This window comes from Phaethon lepturus, unplaced genomic scaffold, assembly GCF_000687285.1.
Source record: "Phaethon lepturus isolate BGI_N335 unplaced genomic scaffold, ASM68728v1 scaffold15434, whole genome shotgun sequence".
Lineage (NCBI taxonomy): Eukaryota > Metazoa > Chordata > Aves > Phaethontiformes > Phaethontidae > Phaethon > Phaethon lepturus.
This window is the reverse complement of record NW_010535641.1, coordinates 8033-30486: the sequence shown is the minus strand read 5'-3', so window position 1 is coordinate 30486 and position 22454 is coordinate 8033. Positions and strand designations below refer to the sequence as shown.

General features: G+C 45.0%; 2 protein-coding genes across 3 annotated transcripts in view; one reads left to right on the top strand and one right to left on the bottom strand.

Annotated features, from left to right (window-relative positions):
- The first annotated feature begins 170 nt into the window (after nt 1–170).
- Nucleotides 171–8609, top strand: ZYX (zyxin). 2 transcript variants are annotated; one of them, XM_010285916.1, is made up of 9 exons: nt 171–194; nt 733–993; nt 4526–4710; nt 6120–6626; nt 6951–7092; nt 7175–7344; nt 7502–7680; nt 7959–8079; nt 8476–8609. In XM_010285916.1, exons 1-9 carry the CDS (start codon nt 179–181, stop codon nt 8584–8586), a joined length of 1692 nt encoding a protein of 563 aa, XP_010284218.1. In that variant the 5' UTR covers nt 171–178; the 3' UTR covers nt 8587–8609. The 2 variants fall into 2 exon arrangements, with proteins under 2 accessions (XP_010284218.1, XP_010284217.1); XM_010285915.1 differs by lacking the exon at nt 171–194 and adding an exon at nt 5741–5833 and having other exon boundaries at nt 744–993.
- A 5112-nt stretch (nt 8610–13721) lies between these two features.
- Nucleotides 13722–22454, bottom strand: part of EPHA1 (EPH receptor A1) — a 13363-nt gene continuing 4630 nt past the window's right edge. Inside the window, exons 6-15 of the mRNA XM_010285917.1 lie at nt 20468–20564; nt 19607–19662; nt 19208–19330; nt 18918–19103; nt 18415–18476; nt 17814–18023; nt 17011–17160; nt 16113–16306; nt 15643–15798; nt 13722–14752 (exon numbers count right to left, since the gene is read on the bottom strand). Coding sequence (XP_010284219.1) covers nt 14674–14752; nt 15643–15798; nt 16113–16306; nt 17011–17160; nt 17814–18023; nt 18415–18476; nt 18918–19103; nt 19208–19330; nt 19607–19662; nt 20468–20564 — 1313 coding nt within the window. The 3' untranslated portion in view covers nt 13722–14673. The remainder of the gene's footprint in view (nt 14753–15642; nt 15799–16112; nt 16307–17010; nt 17161–17813; nt 18024–18414; nt 18477–18917; nt 19104–19207; nt 19331–19606; nt 19663–20467; nt 20565–22454) is intronic.

Genomic DNA, 22454 nt, shown 5'->3' with positions numbered 1-22454 from the left:
GGCGCCGGCGCAGCCCGTGAGGGGAGGCGGCAGCCGCTGTCACCCTCGCCGGGGGCAGGAAGGAGAGAAAGCGGAGGCGACATCCGGAGGGCAGGGGGCTCAGCCCGGGGATGTGACACCAGGGAACTCCTCACCCGCCCTGTTCTGTCTTTGCCGCAGCTGCCTGCGCTCTTCCAGCATGCAGGGGTCTGGAGGTAAAGGATGGAAGATGCAGGGGGTGTGCCAGGGTTGGAGGGGTGAAGGGAGACATTATTGGGGCTGACACAGGCCAAGGCCGAGGAACTGGCAGGCGTTATCGAGTAAGTCGGGGAGAGGAAATGCTAATTCTAGCTCGGGGAGAGCATGTATGGGGCCACCTGCCTTAGAATGCGTGGGGCTTGGTGTGCTCAGTGGATAACCCTCATTTTGTTGCCCTACTGCTGTCCTCTCCAGCAGGCGTGTGTGCAGGAAAGAGCAAAGAGCTTGTTTTTCTCGGTGATAAGAACCCCTTTGCGGCTAATGCCATACTGGGTTGAGATGGTGAAGTGTGCTGGCTCATTCGAGCTCTCTGCAGTTTCTGTTCCTCCGTTTTTCTGTGCTAATCCTGGAAATGCTCTGTGCGCTGCTTAGGCACCTCAGCCTCTGGCTGGACTTAAACTCCTGTAGCCCTCAGTTACACATCTTCCTCTCTGTTACTCCTCTCAGGCTCAAGGCTGACTTCATATAGGTTTCTTCCTTCTGCTCTCCTGCCAGGTGCTGAGAAGATGGCCTCCCCAGGTGCCCCAGGGACCCGCATGACGTCCACAGTCAGTATCAACATTTCTACCCCTTCCTTCTACAACCCACAGAAGAAGTTTGCACCTGTGGTTGCCCCTAAACCCAAGGTGAACCCCTTCAAGGCTGGGGGTGCATCAGAGTCGTCGCTGCCCCCACCTCCTGGAGCTGGCACCCAGCGTGCTCAGATAGGGAAGGTGGGGGAGATTCCATCAGCATCCATGTCCCTGCTGGCAGAAGGTACGTGAAGGCTGTCATGGCATTTCTGAATTCCCAGGGTGTGAGTTTTGTAACTGTTAACATGAAAACAGGACCATAACTGCTATAAGTGAAGAATACTTTTGCTGTAGAGGCTAGCAGGTTCCAAAATGAAATAAAACAATTGTAAAGGGATCTCAGAATTTGTAGTATCTCCGTTAGGAAAGGAGCCAGGAAGGTAATCCCACATTGCACTGATGCTGGAGGAATGCAATGGATTTTTCATAGTATTCCCTGAGCGCATAACTGTGTAACTGCAGTCAGTTTCTGGCCAGCATGTCTGAGAGCAAATACGTTGGAGGGAAGTTGACCCTGATGGTGATGCATCATGCTATTCTCCTCCTTGTTGATTCATCTCAGTTCAAGTTGGTTGCCTCTAACTGTTGAGATCCTTCTCGTGGACTCTGCAATTGCCATCTTTCCTGCTGGAGATGGGGAGGAAGAAAGAGTTGCATGAAATAATGGTGGAAGCTATCATAAACAGAAACTGAAACTTAGAGTTTGTATGGCTTGTAGAGTTTTATACTTTTTTTCAAGGGGTTTGAGTTGGGTGTGTTTTCCTGTGTAGACTGACTTCTTGCTTTAATGTGATCTTCTTTCTTTTTTTGTTTTTGTTTATTTCCTGTGGTGGTGGGCTGTTTTTGTTTTGTTTTTTGTTCATTGGTTGTTTTTATGTCCTCTGAGAAGCAGAAAGTTCCCGGTTGTGTGGCTCCCTAGTTGGAATTGATCACCATGGGGCCACTCATAATTTCCCTAGCACTAATGATGCTGCGTATTAACCCAAGACTCTATCAGGGTGCACCTCAGTCAGGACACTCGTGTTCAGATAATGCTAACTACTGTTTTAAATTTATTTCCTTTCACTGTCTAGCATAGACTGTGCAACACTGATGTTTTCTAGGTTAGTATGCTAAGTTAGTGGGCAGCTGACCTGGTGGTAGGAAGGCTGGTCCTGTGCTCAGAGGAGACAAATTAATAAGCCATTTTTTCCATTTCTTGAGTCACAAGGCCCTCAGCAGGTTTATGCTTCTGTCTCCTGGGATTGGCTAACTCTGGTTACCTTTCTCACATGTTGTTGACTGGAATCTTGTGTCTGTAATCCAAGGTCCCATCTTAGGCTTTATGATTTTCTGCTGTAGTTGTGTGGATTAGGGATGTGTCTGTTGGAAGGCCTCAAGCTGACAGAAAGACATGACCTGAAGTACAAAAGTAGACAGATGGATGTTAAAAATTATTTTTCAGTATATAGTGCGAGTGGAGGATTGGGTGCTGTTTGTTTGCTGCACTTCTCTCTTCCTTATAAAACTTATTATGGAGGAACTAACTTGACAGAAAGATTAGCAAAAGAACCATTCAGCTTAAGCTGCTGTGTCACCATCTGGTGAGGGCTGCCAGGAAGACATCTGAAGTACAGATGAACCACCAAAACTCAGTCATGAGAGAAATGCATCTGATTTGATCCTTCTCTGATGCATCTCTTCAATCCTTCTCTCCCTTTCCTATGTACTCCACAAACAAATAGTAGTATAACATAAAGCCATAGCAATTGGTCTCTGTCTTAAATGACAAGATGACTAAGTACTGCTGTATGAATGTTATATTTAGTATTGATCTATAAACCTGGTACAGTAACTTTGTGGGGAACTTTTTTGTTTATGTGAATAATTCACATAACAGGCTTTTAGTGTATTTGAAACAATGTGACAGCAGATTACAACTTTGTTTCTGCAATGTTCTTTATCGTTGCAATAAATCAAAAGGCAAGCACATACAAACTTGGTCCCAAACTGTAGTTTCAAAGCAAAAATACCAGCTTAGTATTACTTTCCCCCCGCCCAAGCAGAATTTCTCTGGCACAAGAAGGCTTGAAAGAGGTGCTGCATACCAGTGCAGTTTATGCATTCCACTGGCTAATAAGATTTTTGCTTTCATTTTCTGAAAGGGCGGTATCATCTCCTTTAGGTTACAGATGAGAAGTCCTTACAAAGTCTGTTGGCAACATCTGGATATAAAGATGAGACAATTGAATTACTGCCATTTTTCTCGCCTGCACATGGAGTAGCAGGAGAGAAAAACGTGGTCTTCCACCCTACTGCTGATTGGGGCTAGCTAGGAAGAGAGGTGGGTGTCCAGAAGAAGGGATGTGGAAGTTATGCCTCCTTGTCTTCAGTGTCCTTTGCTGTTTGGATGATAAGAGGACAACTTCTCCCATACAAGGTGAAGGGAAAAGAGTTCACATTTATTTGACTGCATTGTAGTAGAAAATCTCTTTTTGCCTGTTCCACATCTTTGGCAAATATGAATAGGTGGAAGCAATCTTCTAGGAGACTGAGGCACTCTGATGCTTTTCAGCCTGCTTAAAAGGGTTCTGGAAAATTTCTCATGTCCTAATCTGTATCGGGTATGGGGACATTTTAGCCTCCAAAAGGAAAGCTGTTTTCATCTCCCAGAAAAATAAAGCAGTTTGAAAGATTCCCCATTAAAAAAAATATAAAACCTGGATGAAGTGGGACTGAGCTGGACCTGCTGGCTGAGAGGCACAGGGGGTTGTGATCGCAGAGAGGGCACCAATCGTCATCTTCTCCTGGTCTGGGACACTGTGTGGGAGCTCCTTGGGAGACACATGGAAACCACTGGGGAGCTCAGACAAACTCAGAGGTGAATTTTCATGTTAGGGTAGCTTCTGCCTTATACCAGCCTTCCAGTACCTGAAGAGAACCTACAAGAAAGCTGGAGGGGGACTTTTTACAAGGGCATGTAGTGGTAGGACAAGGGGTTTAAACTGAAAGAGGGTAAATTTAGATTAGCTATACGAAGGAAATTCTTCACTATGAGGGTGGTGAGATAGTGTAACAGGTTGCCCAGAGAAGTTGTGGAAGTGGTCAAGGCCAGGCTAGATGGGGCTTTGAGCAACCTTGTCTAGTGGAAGGTGTCCCTGCCCATGGCAGGGGGGTTGGAACTAGATGATCTTTAAGGTCCTTTCCAACCCAAACCATTCTGTGATTCTATGATTCATATGTGTAAGGCGTAGTTCATTTAACTTGCTTTTTTCCCCCGACTTGTTTCTTGTAGTGCTTACTAGCCAGCTGCGAGGTGCCAGCTTGTTTTCCTGTAATAATGCAGGCTCTTCCAGGTTCTGGGTTGTCTGCTGTCATTCCTTCTAATGCTCTGTATTCTGCAATCTGAGCCAGTTACTGGTGAGAGACAGACATGCCAGGGACCAGAGAATGAGAGGAGGAGGAGGGAAGGGCATAGTAAGACATGTTTCCCAATTATACAATAACCATCCCAGTGACTAATTGCAGAGGCTACTGAGGAAAGTTTACATGATGGCAAATAGCTTTGCACAAGTGAAAGCCAGCCTGTGGAGTTCAGTTGTCCTTGATGGGTGCTGGGGTCCCCTGGGTACTGTAGAACTGCTTGCTGTAATACATTCAAGACCCCTCCTGGGATGTGTACTGTCTAAGAGTAAGAAATGATCCAAACTTGCTTTTATTCTCATTCTTCCCCATAGAGCTGCCGCTGCCACCTCCTCCCCCACCTGGAGAGGAGGCAAGTTTCTCCTCAAACTGTGCTTTCCCCCCTCCGCCACCACCCTTTGAAGAGCCTTTTCCACCAGCCCCAGAAGAAGTTTTTCCTTCTCCTCCTCCTCCACCGATGTTTGATGAAGGGCCTGTGAGCAAGGTACCTGCTCCACAGGTGAGTGACATCAGGGGAAGTAATAGTTTCTTGTAATGTTCTGTGAGTGGAGACAGCTTCTGACTACTCTCAGAACTCATCAGCAGAAGCCCTGAGATCTGGGAAAGCAGAAAATTCTACCACCCCATCGGGTCAACTGGCTGGGCTACAGCTCTGCAGATGAAGGACCTGGGGTTCCTGGTGGACAGTGAGTTGAACATGAGCCAGCAATGCACCCTTGTGGCAATAAAGGCCAACCACATGCTGCATTTGTGAGAGTGTAGTCAGCAGGATAAGGACAGTGATTATTCGTCTGTCTTTGGTGCTAGTGAGGTTGCGTCTTGGAGGACTGTTTCCAGTTGGGCTTCCCAGTATAGTAACCCAAGAGGGATACTGAACTAGGTGCAGTCCGGCAAAGGGTCATAGTGATCGTTGGGGGTTGGAGCACATGATGAGAGAGCTGGGTTTGTTCAGCCTGCAGAAGAGGAGGCTGCCCAGTTAGGGATATAACTGCAGTCTGCAATACCTAAAGGAGGGCTGGAGAGAAGACAGATTCTTCTTCCTGGGGCACAACAAGAGAACGAGAGACAATGGACACAAGTTTCAGCAAGGGAAATTCCCATTGGACAGAAGAAAATCCAGTTCCCCTCCAAGGGTGGCTCAACACTGCACAGGTGCCTAGAGATGCTGGGATATCTGTGTCCTTGGGCATGTTCAGAAATCACCTGGACAAGGCCCTGAGCAACCTGATCTAGCTTGGGATTTAGCCCTGCTGTGGGCAGCGTGTTGGACTAGAGACAGAGACCTCCAGATGTCTTTTCACACCTAAATCTGTCTGAGTTTCTTTGAGCTGTGCATTTTCCCACTGTTTGTAGACTTTGGAGACTGTTCCCTGTTCATCCTCACCAACTTGGTATCCACTCAAAACAAGGAGCAGATCTGTACCACAGTCCAAAGTGTCAAAATCTGCTATTGTAAGGGGATACACCCGGTTCTCTGGCTGTTCCCGTAACATGCTCTGCTCCCTCTTTCCTCATGGATGGTGGTATAGGTACGTGGCAAGATGAGCAGCATTGATCTTGAGATTGACTCACTGTCCGTAATGTTGGATGACATGGAGAAGAATGACCCCTTCAAATCCTGGGTGAGCTCTCCAAAATGTTGCAGGTGGAAGGAGAGATGACTAGTTTGCTGAATGGAGGTAGTGAGAAGGGTGCTACTGAAGATTAAAATGTCTGGATAAAACATAGCAAGAAAGTGTACATGAAGGACCAGAAAGATCTTGTGAGTGGTCAGGACTGCTAAATGTGTAACAGTGTGGGAATCTTAGCATTGTGGGTCTGGGATGGCTGCTGACTTACTGCTGACTTATATTTTCTCTTCCACCTTGCTGATAACTGCCTGTTTCTCTCTATTGCTTCCCTTTACAGATATCTCCAGGATCCACAGGTTCTCTCGAGAAGTCATTGGCCCCAAAAGCCCATGTGGAAATACCACCTGCACCCAGAGATACTCCTCATTCCTTCCCTTCCAAGTTCACTCCAAAGCCAAGTGGAAGCTTATCTTTCAAGACCCCTGGAGTGGATTTGACCCCTGCCCCAACTCCATGGGCAGCCCCACAGCAATGCAAGGAGCCCCTAGCACCAGTCCCTCCACCCCCCTTTCTCCCTCCTGCTCAGACTACCCTTAAATTCACCCCACCCGCTGTTGCTGGCTCTCCTAAATCTGGGTCCAAATCAGGTGCCAATGTTCCCATGGCTCCCTCAAACTCTACAAGATATCCTACTTCCCTTCAGACTCAGTTCACAGCCCCTTCACCTTCAGGTCCCTCCTCTCGGCCACAGCCTCCCAATTTCACCTATGCACAGCAGAGGGAAAGACCCCAAGTGCAGGAGAAGCCACGTCCCGCAGAACAGCCTGCTGCTGCAGAAGACACGGTAAGGGATAGAGCCATAGGACCAGTGTCTTTGGACAAGCACAGCATCACTGGGAGTGTAGTCGGAGGATGAGGAGGGAGGGTCTGTCCCAGGCTAGGGGAAACTGTTACCCCTCTGAGAGAGAGGTGTAACTAGAGACAGTGTTGGAGAGGGACAGACTTCATGTAAAGGTGGAAAGAAGCAAGCACAGTGGATAGCAGATTGTTCCCTAGAGGGAGACAGAGAGGAGAAGTTAAGGTGAGAGAAGTAGGTTTATTAGGGACAGAGTGGGAGGGAGTCTGTCAATATGTGTCCTTTGGGATTGAATGTTTCCTCTTTCTGCAGCATAGAACCACAGGCTCCAGTGCAGATCCACCTAGGGGAAATTCCTGTCTGACCATGAAGGAGGTAGAAGAGCTGGAGATGTTGACCCAGAAATTAATGAAGGATATGGAGCATCCGCCGGCAGCAGAAGCTGCTACTTCTGGTGTGTTCCCTCAGTGGACAGCAGTTGGACTAAGACTGGTGTGTTTTCCTCTCTCCTAATCCCTTTATTCTTCCATTGACAGAGCTCTGTGGCTTCTGCCGGAAGCCCCTATCACGAACCCAGCCAGCTGTGAGAGCCCTGGACTGCCTTTTCCACGTGGAATGCTTCACCTGCTTCAAATGTGAGAAGCAGCTGCAGGGGCAGCAGTTCTACAACGTGGATGAGAAGCCCTTCTGTGAGGACTGCTATGCTGTAAGTCACTGGGATGAAAGCTGCTGGAGAGAGCTGAGCTTGCTGTGGTTGCTCTCTCTTGTTATCCCTTCCTCCTTCCAACTCGCCTGTCTGTGGTGTAGCCTCCTAGGGGTGGGGGATTGGATTAATGTGTCTTACTTGTTTCCTTTGGGCTCAGGGGACCTTGGAAAAGTGTAGTGTCTGCAAACAGACCATCACAGACCGGATGCTGAAGGCCACTGGTAACTCATACCATCCCCAGTGCTTCACCTGCGTGATGTGCCATACCCCTCTTGAGGGGGCTTCTTTTATTGTGGACCAGGCCAACCAGCCTCACTGTGTGGATGACTACCACAGGTATGGGGAGAGCATGTGCATGTGGTATCTGAAAGAAGGCAGATTCCATCACACCTGTTAATTTTGCTGCAGTAACAGTTGGGCTGCCCATGTGATCTGTGGATGTGCAGTTAAAGATGAGACAGCAGTGTATCTTGTAGCAATTAAGGTCTTTTCCCACCTAAACTTCTTTGTGATTTATTATTCCTCTGCTGCTAATACTGCTAATGCAGGTGAGAAACCTGCATTGAATGCTGCTATGGTGGTCACTGTCGTCTTCATGTGTTTGTGGGTTGTAGGAAGTATGCTCCACGCTGCTCAGTCTGTAGTGAGCCTATCATGCCAGAGCCTGGAAAGGATGAGACAGTGCGTGTGGTGGCATTGGAGAAGAATTTCCACATGAAATGTTACAAGTGTGAGGTAACCCTGGCGGCCCCCCTCCACCCATCTTTCCCATCACCAACAACCTTTGTTGTCTATCCTGACCAAACACTGATTGTTTTGAATTAATCTGGAGCATTTTGAAGTAGGTTCAGAAGATTAGGCATTCACAGGTCCATGAACAAGGACTATGCAAGGCTGTAGTCTCTTAACATCCCTAATACAGCAGCTGTGTATACCAGAAGAACATGCTGGAATCACAGAACGGGCTTACTATTTTGAGGGAAGAGCATCTCCCATTAGCTCTGTCAGAGACGGAGCAGTGGGCTGTGAGCCATTATCGTGATCCAGTGGGGCATTTCTTACATCCTTGAATGCGTTTACATTGCTGTTGGCTGTCATTGAGCTCTGACCCTCTTTTCTTTTCCTGTTTAGGACTGTGGGAAGCCCTTGTCCATTGAAGCAGATGAGAATGGGTGCTTTCCACTGGATGGGCATGTGCTGTGTATGAAGTGTCACACTGTTCGTGCCAAAACAGCATGCTGAGGAGCTTAGAGTGGGCATACCCTTGAGGCCCCTGCACTCAATACTCTTCCCCTCCCTGCCATTTTCCTGTCCCTCTGCCTGACAAGGCTGACTGCTACCAATGGAGACTATGCCAGCACAGTTCTTTACTCATGTAGGATTCACTGCTCCTAGACGTCACTCTGCACACCCACCAAGAAAGGATCCTTTCTTCTGTCACCACTTCCTGGCTACAGTGTATTCCAGACTGGGGGCTATTATCAAGGTCTCTTGCAAAATCTCTCTTCCCTTAAGACTCTGAAGGAGAAAGACCAGACCTCCACCACCGCCTGGTGGAAGTAGCAAGAATGACCTGGTGGCAGGTGCTGGGGAGGGCTGAGCATTTTTCTGTTCCATGGAGCCAAGAACTATGATTTGACCTTAAAAGGTGGAAGACTCCAATTCGGCACCACTTCTGTCTTTGAGTTTGTTGTTGTTTTTTTTCTTGTGTCACCTCATTATCAGGATGTCCTCCCCTGCTCCCTCCTTCACTCCTGGGTTAGAGTGTGGAGACAGAACATATTTGGAATCTGTGTTATTGTTGCTGGAAAAAGCTAACCTACTATAGTGTTTCTGTCTCTAATGAATTTTACTGGCTAACTATCTTGTCACTTTTTTTTTCTTAGCCAGATTAAACTGGCAATGTTTGGAGTCCTACTCTATTCTGAGTTTGGAAACTTTTTTTTTTAAAGCTTTTTTCCCCTCCCCAAAATGAATTGTTTCCCAGTGTGGTTTCTGGACAGCCAGGCTGGACACCAGAATAGCAAAGTAGTCCAAAGAATGCATGTTTACAAATAAAGACCATCATAAGGATGGGCAGCACATGGTGAGGAGGCATCTCAATGTGTGGATGAGGATTCAGCAGACTGAGGAATGTCTCCTTGTTCTGGTAGGGATTCTTTCACTGCTGTCGGTGAAAGCCGCAGTGTAATTGCGACATACTGTCTGGCTCTAAGTGTTACTCTACTGAGCCCCATTTCCTGGACTAGAAACTCTCAAACTGAACAAATCTTTTGAGTAAGTACACTGTCCAACCACTGTTTGCATTCAATAAAATGTGGCAGTTTTTTCTGTTAACATGTGTCTACTGTCTTTGTTCAACCACCGATGAGAATTCCTGTCTTAAGCAGTAGAGAATGTGTAGTTGCTATTCCACCTAGCCTTCAGAGATGATGAGTCTGAAAAGGGCCTTTCTCTCTCCACCTCTTGGTCTCCTTTTCAAACTGTTTAGTTTCCTACTTTTCTGTGCTTGAAGAGTAGCTCTTATTTAAAGCAGTAGCAGACTGCGTTTCAGTACAGCAAGACTGTAGTCTGCTTGATGGTGTCACTGGGAGGCAAGTTACTCCAATCCACTTGCATTGGCCTGGAATAAAGTGGTCAATTTGCTTGCATTGTCTTAACTATTGCTACTCAGAAAGTGTTTGTGCTTGATGTTTATGGCTTTAAGCATGGTACTGTCTTGGTCACAGAAGGTAAAATTCCTTTGTGGTAAGCATCAATGCTTCTACTCTTCAAAGACATGAAACCTACTCTTGCTCCCTTGCCAGTTTTGAGGAAATCTTTAATGACTCCTTTCAAATAGATCCTGTAAATGCTTTGAGGTTTCCTACAGGATGAGCAAAGAAGAAACAGATTGTACATTTGCTTTCTTTTTCTTTTCTTACCCGAGTTCTTGCTGGTTTGTAGGCATCGTTTTGAGTGATTGTTTCTAGATTATGATTAAGTGATTAAAAGCTTATGCCCACAAATGCCAAGGAGCACAGAGGACAGAAATAATAATGGAGGGGAGAAGCACTTTAACCTAGCTCCTCCCAGAGCTATCAGAGGACTATAGCCCTGGTGTCTGGGTATGAAACCTGTCCAACAGAGTCAATGGGAAGGGCTGTCTGGATCACCTTGCTGATTAAGGGGAGGTTAGTCCTTCTGAGGGACATGGGGTGCAGGGGAAGAGCATTTGAGGACTGTACAACTCTGTTGGGATCGCCCTGCAAGGGCTCGACCTTAAGGAGAAGGAGCTGTGGCATTGAGAAGCTGGTAAACAGCTGGACACCTGCAGGGCTCAGCCTTGAGGAGAAGGAGCTGTGGTAAACAACTAAGAGGAAGTAAAGGAGCGCGTGGACACCTGCAGGCAGCGAATCCTGACTGTGGAGGAGTGCGTGGACTGTGTGTGGTAACCAACCAGGACGTATTTTGTGGCACGTGAAAGAGCTGTAACTGCATAAAAAGCAGACAATTGTAGCAATAAAGGTCTTTGGCCTGAATCCCCGCCAGAGTCTGTGCCCTGTTATGCCACACAACTCCTGCTATGGGATGTGTAGGGGCAGGATCAAAGACAGGAAAAGGGAGTGATCAAGGAGAGGAAGCAGCATGGCAAAACAGGGAAAAAGGGGCACAGAAGGGGATGGCTGCACGTACACAGTGCACTTGTCTGGCTGTGCCATGTATATCATCGGCGCAGTCTCTTGTCTTACTAAACACTTCCTTTTTTTTTCCTCCTTTTTCTTTTTTCTTGTGTGAAGGGACTCTGTTCAATGCATGTGGATGTCTGTCTAAGGTGCCCACAACTGGAAACCTGAGTGCATGTGTGCGTGTGCAGCAAAAAAGTCAGAGTAGCTGGTGAGTGAGCTGTGAGTTGGCATGGCAACTTTCCAGATGCTGGAAAGACTAGTCTAAGTCAGCTGCTAGAGCCCCCAGGTGGTCTATGCCAGCCATTCTCAAGTCTGTTAAGTCGGCTGTTGGTAAGCCTGGACCAGCTACCAGAGAACAACTTGCATCTGTGTGTGAGGTGATTGGGAGACCAGGGAAGCCTGCGACTAGCTGCTGGGTAGAGCCAATGTCTAAGGAGGAGGGAGCCCTCTAATTACTGGAGGGCTTGGGGGGGGTGGGCCACACACACACACGAGGTGTCTCAGTACCCACTGCTGGAGAGGGGCTGCAGGCCTCGAGGACTCATGTGTCCTGGTGCCAGCAGCTGAGGAGATCAACTCAGGGTCCAGATCCTGGAGCCAGCTGCTAGATAGCTGGTCTTAGACACAAGAGAGATACATAGTATATATGTATATATTTCCTGCTAACAGGTTGATCCTGACCAGCCAGAGAAGGGAATAGGATCAGCCTGTTTGTGCTGTGCTTGCATGACTGCTATGTTTTCTGCCTTAGGTAGAATATGCATATACAGTGTATATGCATATATATACATGCACATATTATATACATGTATATTTTGTGAGCATGAGTGCCTACTGGGAAATGCTAGGGCTTGCTACTGGCTATACCTGAGGACATGGAACTGAGCAGCCTTTTTATCAGGCCAGCTGATTCAGCAGCTCCTCACAGTTGAACTTAGAAAGGACTTCCCTTCTCAGAGCAGGATCAACCAGAGCAGATCGCTCAGGAATGTACCCCATCAGTTCTTTAATACCTCCAAGGATGAGAACTCCACAACCTCCCTGGGTAACCTGTTCCAGTGTCTAACAGTAAGTCACAGGAAGTTTTTTCTTACCCTCAAATGGAATTTATTGTGTTTTGATGCATTCCCACTGCTGCTTCTTTCACTGGATACTACCGAGGGGAGCCTGGCTCCCTCTTCACTCCCTCCCATCAAGTATTTATACACAATGATAAGAGCTACCCAAACCTTCTAATTTCAAGGCTGAGCAGTCCCAGTGCTCTCAGCCTCTCCTCACAGGTCAAATGTTCTAACCCCTTCAAAATCATAGTGGCCTTTCACTGAATTCACTCAAGAAAGTCCATGTCCTTCTTTGTACTGGGGGGCCCAAAATTGTACACAACACTCCAGATGTCTGACCAGTGCTGAATAGAGGGGAAGAATCACCTCCCTCCAGCTACTGGTGATACATTTGCTAATACAGCCCAGATGCTGTTGGCTGCTTTTTCTACAAGGGCACATTAGTGGCTCAAGCGCAACTTGCTGTTCACTATGACCCACACGTCCTTTCCTGCAAAGCTGCTTTCCAGCCAGTCAGCGCCCAGCATCTACTGGTACATAGGACTATTCCCCCACAGTTGCAGGGCTCTGCATTTCCCTGAGTTCAACTTTATGAGCCTCCTCTCTTCCTGTTTCTTCTGTCTATTAAGGCCCCTCTGAATGGAAGCACAACTAATTGATGTATCAACCACTCCCAGTTTTCTATCATCTGCAAGGATAGGCTAAGGTTTATACATGCATGACACAAGCTCATAATCTTATGTCAGCCTCATCAGGGCTTATTTTCTAGATATATGTCATGTAGCAACTTCATTTATTATCTATACTTCATGTTAGACACCTATTACTACGATTGAACTTACTGATGTACTAAAAAGACTCACAGTAAGAGTATCTTGTCAGCTGTTTCTCTTACTATAGTTGCAATGACTTGAGTAGCTGAAGTATGTGTATACCATGGTTCCTTGTGTATACTCTGCTGCTTCTCATGTTGAATAGAAACCAGCCTTCTTGCTTTAAGTTGCAGTTCTTTAGATCTCTGCTTCTTAACCCTTCTGTTATTTACGGTTAAGCAAGACCTTCCCAGGAGCACGAGTGTTAATTTATAGCCTTAAGAATTTGTAGCATTATACGATTATGGAAACACTGATAGCCATCTACAGCAAGTAACTGCTGAATGGCTAGCACTCACCTTCTTCACTAACCTAGACTTAGCTCAAGAACTGAAAAATAAATCTTGAGGTGATTACTCTTCCCAGGTAGGAAAAGATCTTAGGAACATCAGAGTGATTTTTTTATTTCCCCCAGGACAGTTTATTTTGCAGGATAAGGAAGTACTATTCACATGTATTTCATCAAACTACAGCAGTAGCTTCTAATACTTCTCATGTTTTAGGGGTAAACACAGGAGCTGCAGAAAGATAGACTTGGCTAATGGATGGATACTGCCATAACTGGGTTTAAAGAAAAAAATCGGAAGTGTCCATCTGCATATGTAACCTTTAATCCTAATGCAACTGCGTTTCCACATTAAATCTACAGTTAAATGCACAAAGACCATTGGCTGAAACAACTAAACATGGATGTAAAGACCCTGCTGGAACTTATATATGCTAAAGTAAAGATCCCAATCATATTTGAAATAAGGCAAAGAACTCCAACACAGCCTGCTAAGCCACAGGTTTATTTACAAAACATTATTTACAGTCTGTTAATTGTCTTGAGCTCTGATAAATAATAACATTTCCTCCACAGAGAAGGAATAAGACAGACCATCTACACATTTTTCTGTTACAAATACCCTATCCAGACAAGCAAGACTATTCTTTTAAAAAGGGGCAGAGAAAAATGGGTACCTAAAACATTTTCTGTCCATGGCACAAGTAAAGGTATTAAGCAGGTTGGAAGAGATCTAAATATCCCTGCTGAAGTGTGCATGTGCAAAAGAGCAATATGTTGAGGTTACGTGATCACACGAGTTACAACAGGGTGTGCTGCTACTCCCAACTTCTCATCCAAAGAAAGAAGTACACCGTAATTGGTGCTTAAGGCAAGAGTAGCTGAATTAAAAAATACATCACTCACCAGCAGCCTTGTGAAAGAGTGAATAGTTTGTTCCTGTTGTAAAATAAAGAAGACAGAAAGCTGCTGAATTGAGAAGGGATGTAGGCCAGGGAGTGAATGGGCTCAATCTCTACATGTCTGTGTCCTTGTGCTTGTTCCCTGAGTGTCCCGGTCTTATCTGAACTCTCATCTCCAATCTTAACATTATCCACCACCCCCAACCCATTTTGTATGTATCCTTATGTGTCCACTGATGTTCTGAAACTCCAGTATGTGGACTACAGGGATTACTTAGTGTTGCACAGAACTGACTACAAAAGGCAGGGCTGAGAACAGTTTCTGAGACCAGTGCTCTAAAATGTATTGATGGCTGCTGTAGAGCTAAAGCAAGGGGGAACAGAAATGAGTGCAGGTGGTATTGCCTCATGAGCCTTTCCAGTTCTGGTTGTTTTGCTTTGCTTGTCCCAGTCACTTATTTGGAAGCAATTACCATAGGAATGATTCCAAGTGATATCTGGTAAGAATGGGCATTTAGCAAGCTTGAGAGCAATGACTGATCACTCCTTAAAGCCTTGGATGCTACACAGGATCCTCTTCTGATGGCCTGGAAGTGACACTCCCATCTGTTTCAAGTCCCTGAAGGAAATGGGAAAAGAAAAGAAAAAATTAATTGCTGTTCTTGTTCCCTGGGGACTGGGATGAGGGTAAGGGCAGAAACAGTTACCAAGCATTAGTTCAGAAAGCTTCTTTTCCCTCAGTGCCTCCCACTATGTTTACCTTTTCTCTAGAGGGGAGAAACTTCTAGATATTCCTGCCCTTTCCTGGCTACCTCTGCCCACCCAGTCAACTGACTTCTCCCACCCCATGACTAGGCCTGCGCTCCCATTAAATCAAATTAAGCTGTGTTCATGTCAGCTTGTGATATGAGCTATGTCTCAATCCTTTAGCAGGTCTGCCCCTGCACTGTGCCTGTTCATTTGTTTTATATATAAGTGCCCTGGTTGGAGCTGGCTATACCCTACAACAGAACATGCCTGTGCTGGTAAAGCATCTGACCCAAGACCTTCTAAGGAGCCCAGAAGGCCTTTGCTCTATGATAGAACAGTGCCTGGCTGATGGGGGGTGGGGGGTGGATATCACTAGCTGATCTGTAATTCAAGGCAAGAAAATTCTCTTATAAAGTCCTACAAGGGTGGGGAGATAGGCAGGTTAGAGAACTGTCTGCCATCTATTGTTTCCCCTTGCTGTTTGTGTCTGATGTGAGTTCAGAGCAGCTCAGGCCCCTGAAGGGCCTCAAGCATGGACAATGAGGGTATTAGTCTCACAGTTTGGGCTGATCCCAATTCTTCTCAGCTGATTCTTCCCTTTCAGGGCAAGAAGTCAGTCCACTTCCATTTAACTATATAGAGAAGGATGGAGAGAAGCCTTCCAAGTAAAAATGAGTGCCTGTTCAGATATCACAAGGACAGACACAGCTATTTGTAGTATAGACTGGGGTGCCTTGTGGGAGCTTAGCCTGCCCTTACTCAGCAGTGAGCTCCAGAATGGACTCCATGGTGTCCAGGCCAGCAGTGCGAAAGTTGGAGATGTAGCGCTTCATGCGAATGGATTCCAGCCACTCAGGGATGGATCGATAGGGGATCCCATCAGATCCACTGCAGCTGGGGAGCCGGAGTGTTACCCTAAAGACAGATAAAACCCTCATTAGCCAGGCAACCACTTTAAATGGCCAGTACTATGAGAAAGTAGTTAAAGGGCAAACAGCCTCTGCCAGAGCCAGGCCAACTTATCTGCTCTCTGCACAGTGAGGTCAGACTGCCCAGGCCAATGGCTATGCCCTCTGACACCATGAAAGATGACTGCTATTCTCTGCACACAGAGCATTCAAGGTGCTTCTTGCCAGCTGGTATTGCTAGCACTATCTCTGCTCCTGCTGGAGACAGAGAGGCAAAAATCTTCCAGATAACCTCTCCTCCTCCAATGATGGCCTGCTTACCTGGGATCAAAGTCTGCAACAGGCCGGAGGAGCTGGGGACTTGAGATGAAATGTTGCAGCTGTGCACGGATTTCCTGAAAATGAGGCCTCCTCATCCGATCGTGTGACCAACAGCTCTTCATGAGCTCGTAGAGGATAGATGGGCAGTCCACAGGTGGGGGGAGCCAGTACCCATCCTCTAAGCTTTTCATCACCTGCACAGAGGACAGACAGAAATTTGGCCAAGAGCAGAGAGTCGCAAATAGGAGCCAGAGACCTCTGTGGGGCTGGGAGCAGGCAGTTCACCATTTTGCACAGTGTGCAGTCAAGGAGGTGTTAAAGCAAGTTACATATGTATAAAGCAGGGTTTGGGGAGCACAGCAAAGGATCAGGACACCTAAGGTATGTCAAAGAGTGAAGTGGTATATGCAGGTACTTTCAATCCTTAACTAACCTAGCTCCCGTTTGCCATTCAGGGCACATGTTCATGAGAAGTGAGGACCAAATGATCCTGGCAGAGGTCTGGTGAGAAAAGGGGAACCAGACTCTGAGGAATAATTTCAACAGCATGTGCTAAACTCACAGATGTGCTGAACCTCGAATAAGTATGAGACCAGACATAATACTCCAGAGCCAGAGGAAGGAGAGAAAGAAATCAAGAGAACACCTCCAGACTCAAAGGGCATGGCTGATTTAACCAGTCTTTAATTTGGCTCATTGCTGTTGACACCTGAACATGGTTCAGAGGCCCAAACACTTATTGCTCTTGACTTGGTTGCATTGATTTTTAGAAGGGAGGGAGACATAGTAGTTATGCATTCAAAAGAATGTCAAGACTGCAGGCTGAAGATCTACAAAAGTTGGGCCTACATTCCTTGTTTATTTTTTTAAATCAGCACTTGAGCTCAGTGTCTGTTACCTCTTGATTGGTCATGTCCCCATATGGCTTGTCACCAAATGAAAACACCTCCCACATGACAATTCCAAAGCTCCAGACGTCACTGGCTGAGGTGAAAATCCGATGAGCAATGGCCTCTGGTGCTGTCCAGCGGATGGGAATCTTACCACCCTGTGAAAGAGCAGAGACATAGTGTATCCAGCATGTATCATTGAGTTGTATTTCTCCAGTGCTTTCATGCAAGGAACTTACAAAATGGTTCAAAGACTGGGCCCACTTCACTTGAAGTAACGTTTCCCTGCGGAAACTTCTCAAAAGGACTGAAATATTCTTGGAAAGTGAATGAGTTTAAGCCCTCTGTTCATTTGAATGGTGCACAAAACCACTACTGTGGGAGTAAGAGCCTGACAGCAGTCATATCTTTACATTGAATGACACCAGACACTAGAATTGCTGGAACTTTCATTACAAGGGACCTGATGTCTCTAGTCCAAACCTCTGATGACAGCAGGGCTATCTTCAAAGCTAGATTTAGTTAATTGAGTCCAAAAGATCAGACCTCTTATTTTGCTTCTCATTTCAAACCACAATTCCTCTGAATCTCTTAGCAAACAAAATCAACTTGGACTTTAGACAACTTCTGAATCATCCACATGGTGTCCTGCAGTTTTATTATGGGTTTTCCTCAGAGATTTTCTATTCAAATCTTCCCCTGGCCTGGTGTTTCCTATTGTGAAGAAATTCTTCCATTCTTATCTGGCAGAATCCCAATCCCCCTGAGACTCCCATTCATTTACAAGACTGAGAGATTGTTTTTGCATTACCTTGGTTTCATAGGTTCCTTCTGCATCATTCTCCAATATTCGGGAGAGACCAAAGTCAGACACCTTGCATTGAAGACTGCGTGTTACAAGGATGTTGCGAGCGGCCAGATCCCGGTGCACATAGTTGTGTTCTGAAAGGTAGGTCATGCCAGAGGCTATTCCCTGCAGCATGCTCACAAGTTGCACAGGGCTAAATTTTTCCTCATTCTCCTGCATGGAAGAAGAAGTGAGAGAACATCCTGGTCAAGTGACATTAACCTGCTTCGTTTCTAGTTACTGGCCTAATCAACTTGCAAAAGTGGGAACTGGTGAACAAGCAAAAGAGAAATGCTGCAACCCAAAGGACCCAAGAAGTTCTCACTAAGGGACTGGTGGTGGTCTCCAGAGTCATCATTAGGACCTGCACTTCAACTACCAAACACAGCACTCTGGACACTGAGCAAACTGGATGGCATCAAGCTTCAATGTCTCAGACTGGAAATGTTAGTGAGCAGAAAGTAAGTGGATGTCTGGATCTTATTTTTTAATCGTCTTTTCCTAAATCCAGGTCAAGTGCAAGTTCCAGCATTACACAAGCCTATTACAGATTGTAGTTTCTCACCCGGAGGAAGGTATCCAGTGCTCCATTCTCCATATATTCAGTGATTATCATCATTGGTCTCCCTTGAGGACAACAAGAATGTGTCAGACTTTTCAATTCTACTCTTGCCTTTCAATGCTCTCCACATTTCTCAACACAGAGAACCATACCCAACCCCAGCCAGCATCCCCCCTCCAGTAGCATAGCTGGCTGACCCTTCTCTTTAGAAGTCCCCCAATGATTTTGTATTCCTCCTTGTGTCACACATATAACCTTACAGCATCCCTTACACTATCCCAAATTCTCATCCACTCACCAACCCAAGAAGACCTCTCCTAATGTTGCCTCATGACTCTGTTGGAAATCCATACCTCTCCTCCCTTCCTCATTCTCTGCTATAGGCTAACGTGACAATGCCTGGCTTCTCCCAGCACACCCTCTCTGCCAGCATCCGCTCTAAAAAAGATCTGAGAAATGTGCCAGTTTCTGCTCTCATTCCAAGTCTCCCTCCCACACACTCTTACTTTTGGTGACAACTCCTTCCAGACGCACAATGTTTGGGTGATTGAATTGCCCCATAATTGTTGCCTCACGCAGAAAGTTCCACCACTGTGAATCTGAGTACGTTGGCTTCAGGGTCTTGATGGCAACCACGATACGTTCTTTTCCTGGGAGCCGCAGGGACCCACGATAGACCTCCCCAAACTCCCCTGAGAACAACAGGAGGCAAAAGGTCACAGATGAACTCAGGAATAGGCAGCAAAATAAAGAGTGTGGGGAAACTGAAAGATGGGGAGAGCAACAAGTAACTCACCCTCTCCAATCACATTTTCCATAGTGACACAAGACACGTCCAGTTCCTTAGTGAATTCCAGCACCCCTCTGCTGGGGTCATCATATGGTTGCAGGTCTACATAGGGCTTCAACCAGACTTTCTCTATGGTAAAGGGAAACAAAAGAGCAAATTAACTTGTCAGCTCTTTGGACAAGATTTGTAGGGCAAAGCCACAGCAGCAGAGGTGAATCCATGGGATTCTGACAATGGCAGTAAACAAATCTACCAAACATACATTGACAACTACAACTGTTACGGGAAGAGGCAAATTACATCAGAAAATCCATGCCAGTGTCTGGTTTGAAACTACTGTTTCTTTTCATTCCTTCCAATCCATTCCAGGCTTCTCCCTGGTTCTGCTACCCCTTTGAAGCTCACCTCGATCAAAGCCTGAAGTATGATAATCTGGCCGTGCTTGCCTCCGACGAGCCTGCCTGGAACACAAGAAGCAGTCATAAAACGGTCAGCACATAGCAAAGAGAAAAGCAAGATTTCCAGGGTGTCTTCCCTAGCTGGTCAGGGACAGACTTCAGGCTAGCACACAGCAAAGAGGAACCAGGCACTGCACCTACTTGGAAGTGTACAGTTAGCAAGAAAATGTGATGCTTCATTTACATTTAGAAATGGAGCTTTGTTTTCATGCAGGTAGTTTTGTTCATCCTTCTGCTTGCTGAACTACAGATTAATTTTTATTTAGTTTTGTTTTCTGTACACTTTCAGTACAATACCTGATCTTCTTAAAACCAAACAATAGCAGCCTTATAGGCATTTAGAAAAGAAGCAGAATTTTGTACCTGCAGAGAGGACCACTAAAGTAATGGTATATGGAAAACGGTTTGAAATGACTGGATACATGTATTGCCCACCTAATTGATCAGCAGCTATAGAAATGATTGTACCATAACAATATTTTCATTCATCTGTCATTGTAACAGTATGATAGTGATGGATTATAACAAAACTGAGAAATCACCACATTTCCCTCTGTCCTCAGCAGCGAGCATTACCTTACAGATAATCTTACAGACTATCAATTCCTCCAACCCTGCTAATCGAAATTACTTACTGAGACTCATTCCATCTTGCTGCAGCACAGTGGTCATACTCTTTCTTCTCTAATTAACCTCTACCTATCCAATATCCTGTGAGAAATCAGGGCCTCCCTCCCTTTTCTCAAGCTCCTATAGCTCAGCTATTCCTACATCTGTACCTTTTTCAATACCAAAAATCAACACTTACTTTCTCCGAAAGATGAGAAGTCCCAGAAGCAGCCCAATAAACAGCAGAACACCGAAAATGATAGAGACTATGACACCACCAGACAGAGCTCCCGTGTCTGCAGAAACAAAGAGAAAGGCTATATAATTTAAAAGACTGTTTGTCTGGAATCTAGCAACCAGCTTCTACCAGCCCATGGTATTACAAAAGCTATGGCCATTTCTCTTCCAGGCAGCAGAGCCACCAATTTGAGTCCTATCACATTGTTATTCATGTGCATGGAGCACCTTCTGGTGGCTATCCAGTTGATTCTTATCTACAGTCTTCGTCTTCTATTTGAGTAATTCATCCCTATGCCTGATTTCCCACATAAATTCCATGACACTTTGAAAAATGAAGAACCACTGTTCCTTCCCTCTCACTCCTCTCCAACTACTCTTTCAGATCAGACCCTTCTTCCTGCTCGGTAGCTGATTTAGATTATGGCACACCAAAGACATATTTTCCCCAACAGTCTAATTGACTCTCTTCTTGTTTATGAAATTAATTTCCCCTTCCATCAATATCTGGGGCTGGTCCTTCACCTAATTACCTTGACAGAAGCCACTGTCTGCTTAGGACTTTTGAAACAAGTAGGTACTGACTTACGAACTTGCAGTCTAACATCATATTCCTGCTTTCTCCAAATTAAGCATCAGATGGTTTCATTTTGTGATTGGATAGCATTCATATAGTATTCACATAACACACGTTGTCTTCTTCCATTTAGATTCTCAAGCTAAAGCCATCCATTTCCATACAGTATCTTTGAATTCATCAGAGGAAATGCTAAATGACCTCTGTTGGTAAAGTATATGTTTTTAAACCTTATTTCCCGTAACTTAAAAAACTACTTTAAAAAATGAAAAATACAATAATAAAAACTGTTCATATCCATATCTAATAAGAATCTACATTTTTTAATATTTTCCCTAAAGATATTTAGGAAAAAATCCAGAAGAAAGAAAATTCTTAAAGAAATTGTTTCAATAATGATCAGATCTTAAAGTAAGGAATTGCTTGTGTGACAAAGACAACTGTGTCTGGAAGTGTTTCCTGACATCCAGTCCAATGGTCAGCATCCATGAAGCCTAATTAACACTTGTTATTCTTGCTCAATTTGATGCTGACTCATCCCACTAAAGTTATTAAAAATCACCAGCTTAGTTAAGCAGAAATCAAGAGGCAGAACTAATGTTCCTTTTTGTTAAAATCAAAAAGGCAAGATTTGGAAGGTAAAATAGTATCTTTTATTAATAAAATGGACAAACTTATAGGTACACAGCACTTCTGCAGGAAATTAAGGGATCTAAATTCTGAAATTCAGATTTTTAAAAATTGCCTTTCTCTACAAAGCTTGTTCCACTAATATCCCAAGACCATTCCCGCTAAACAATGCTTCTAATATTATCAAAGAAGAACTCCAACCAAATGAAACTTCACTGGCACTTCTTTTTAATCCCTTTCATATTCAAAATACCTTTGTCTTGGCATGATGAGGTGATCAACTTTTATTTTAAAAAAAGCATAATCTTCATGAAAGTATTTTCTAACATGCCCTTTTATAATCAAAACCATTTAACGTACATGTTAACTTACATATTTTCCACAGAACCTTTGTTGTACATTATGCTGTTGGTTAAAGATCATTTATGTCATCATCATTTGGCATTGCAACATCATGAAAATTTTACCAAAAGCTCCTGGTGCCAAAAAAAGCCCAATCTTTAAATGATATTCCAATCATGGTATCACAACTCCTTATGAGCTTTTACAGTTAACTATTTAGTTAATCTATGCCTTTGCTTTTGTCCATGTCCTTATTTCATCACAATAAAACTAGCCTTTAAAAGTCATCATTTCAACACGTGTATTTCTAAAATTGTCCATAGGATCAATAGGAGGATCTGTGAATGTGTGGAATGAAGAGAGAGCAAACTCCATTATAGAAAATTTTTATCAAGGGGAA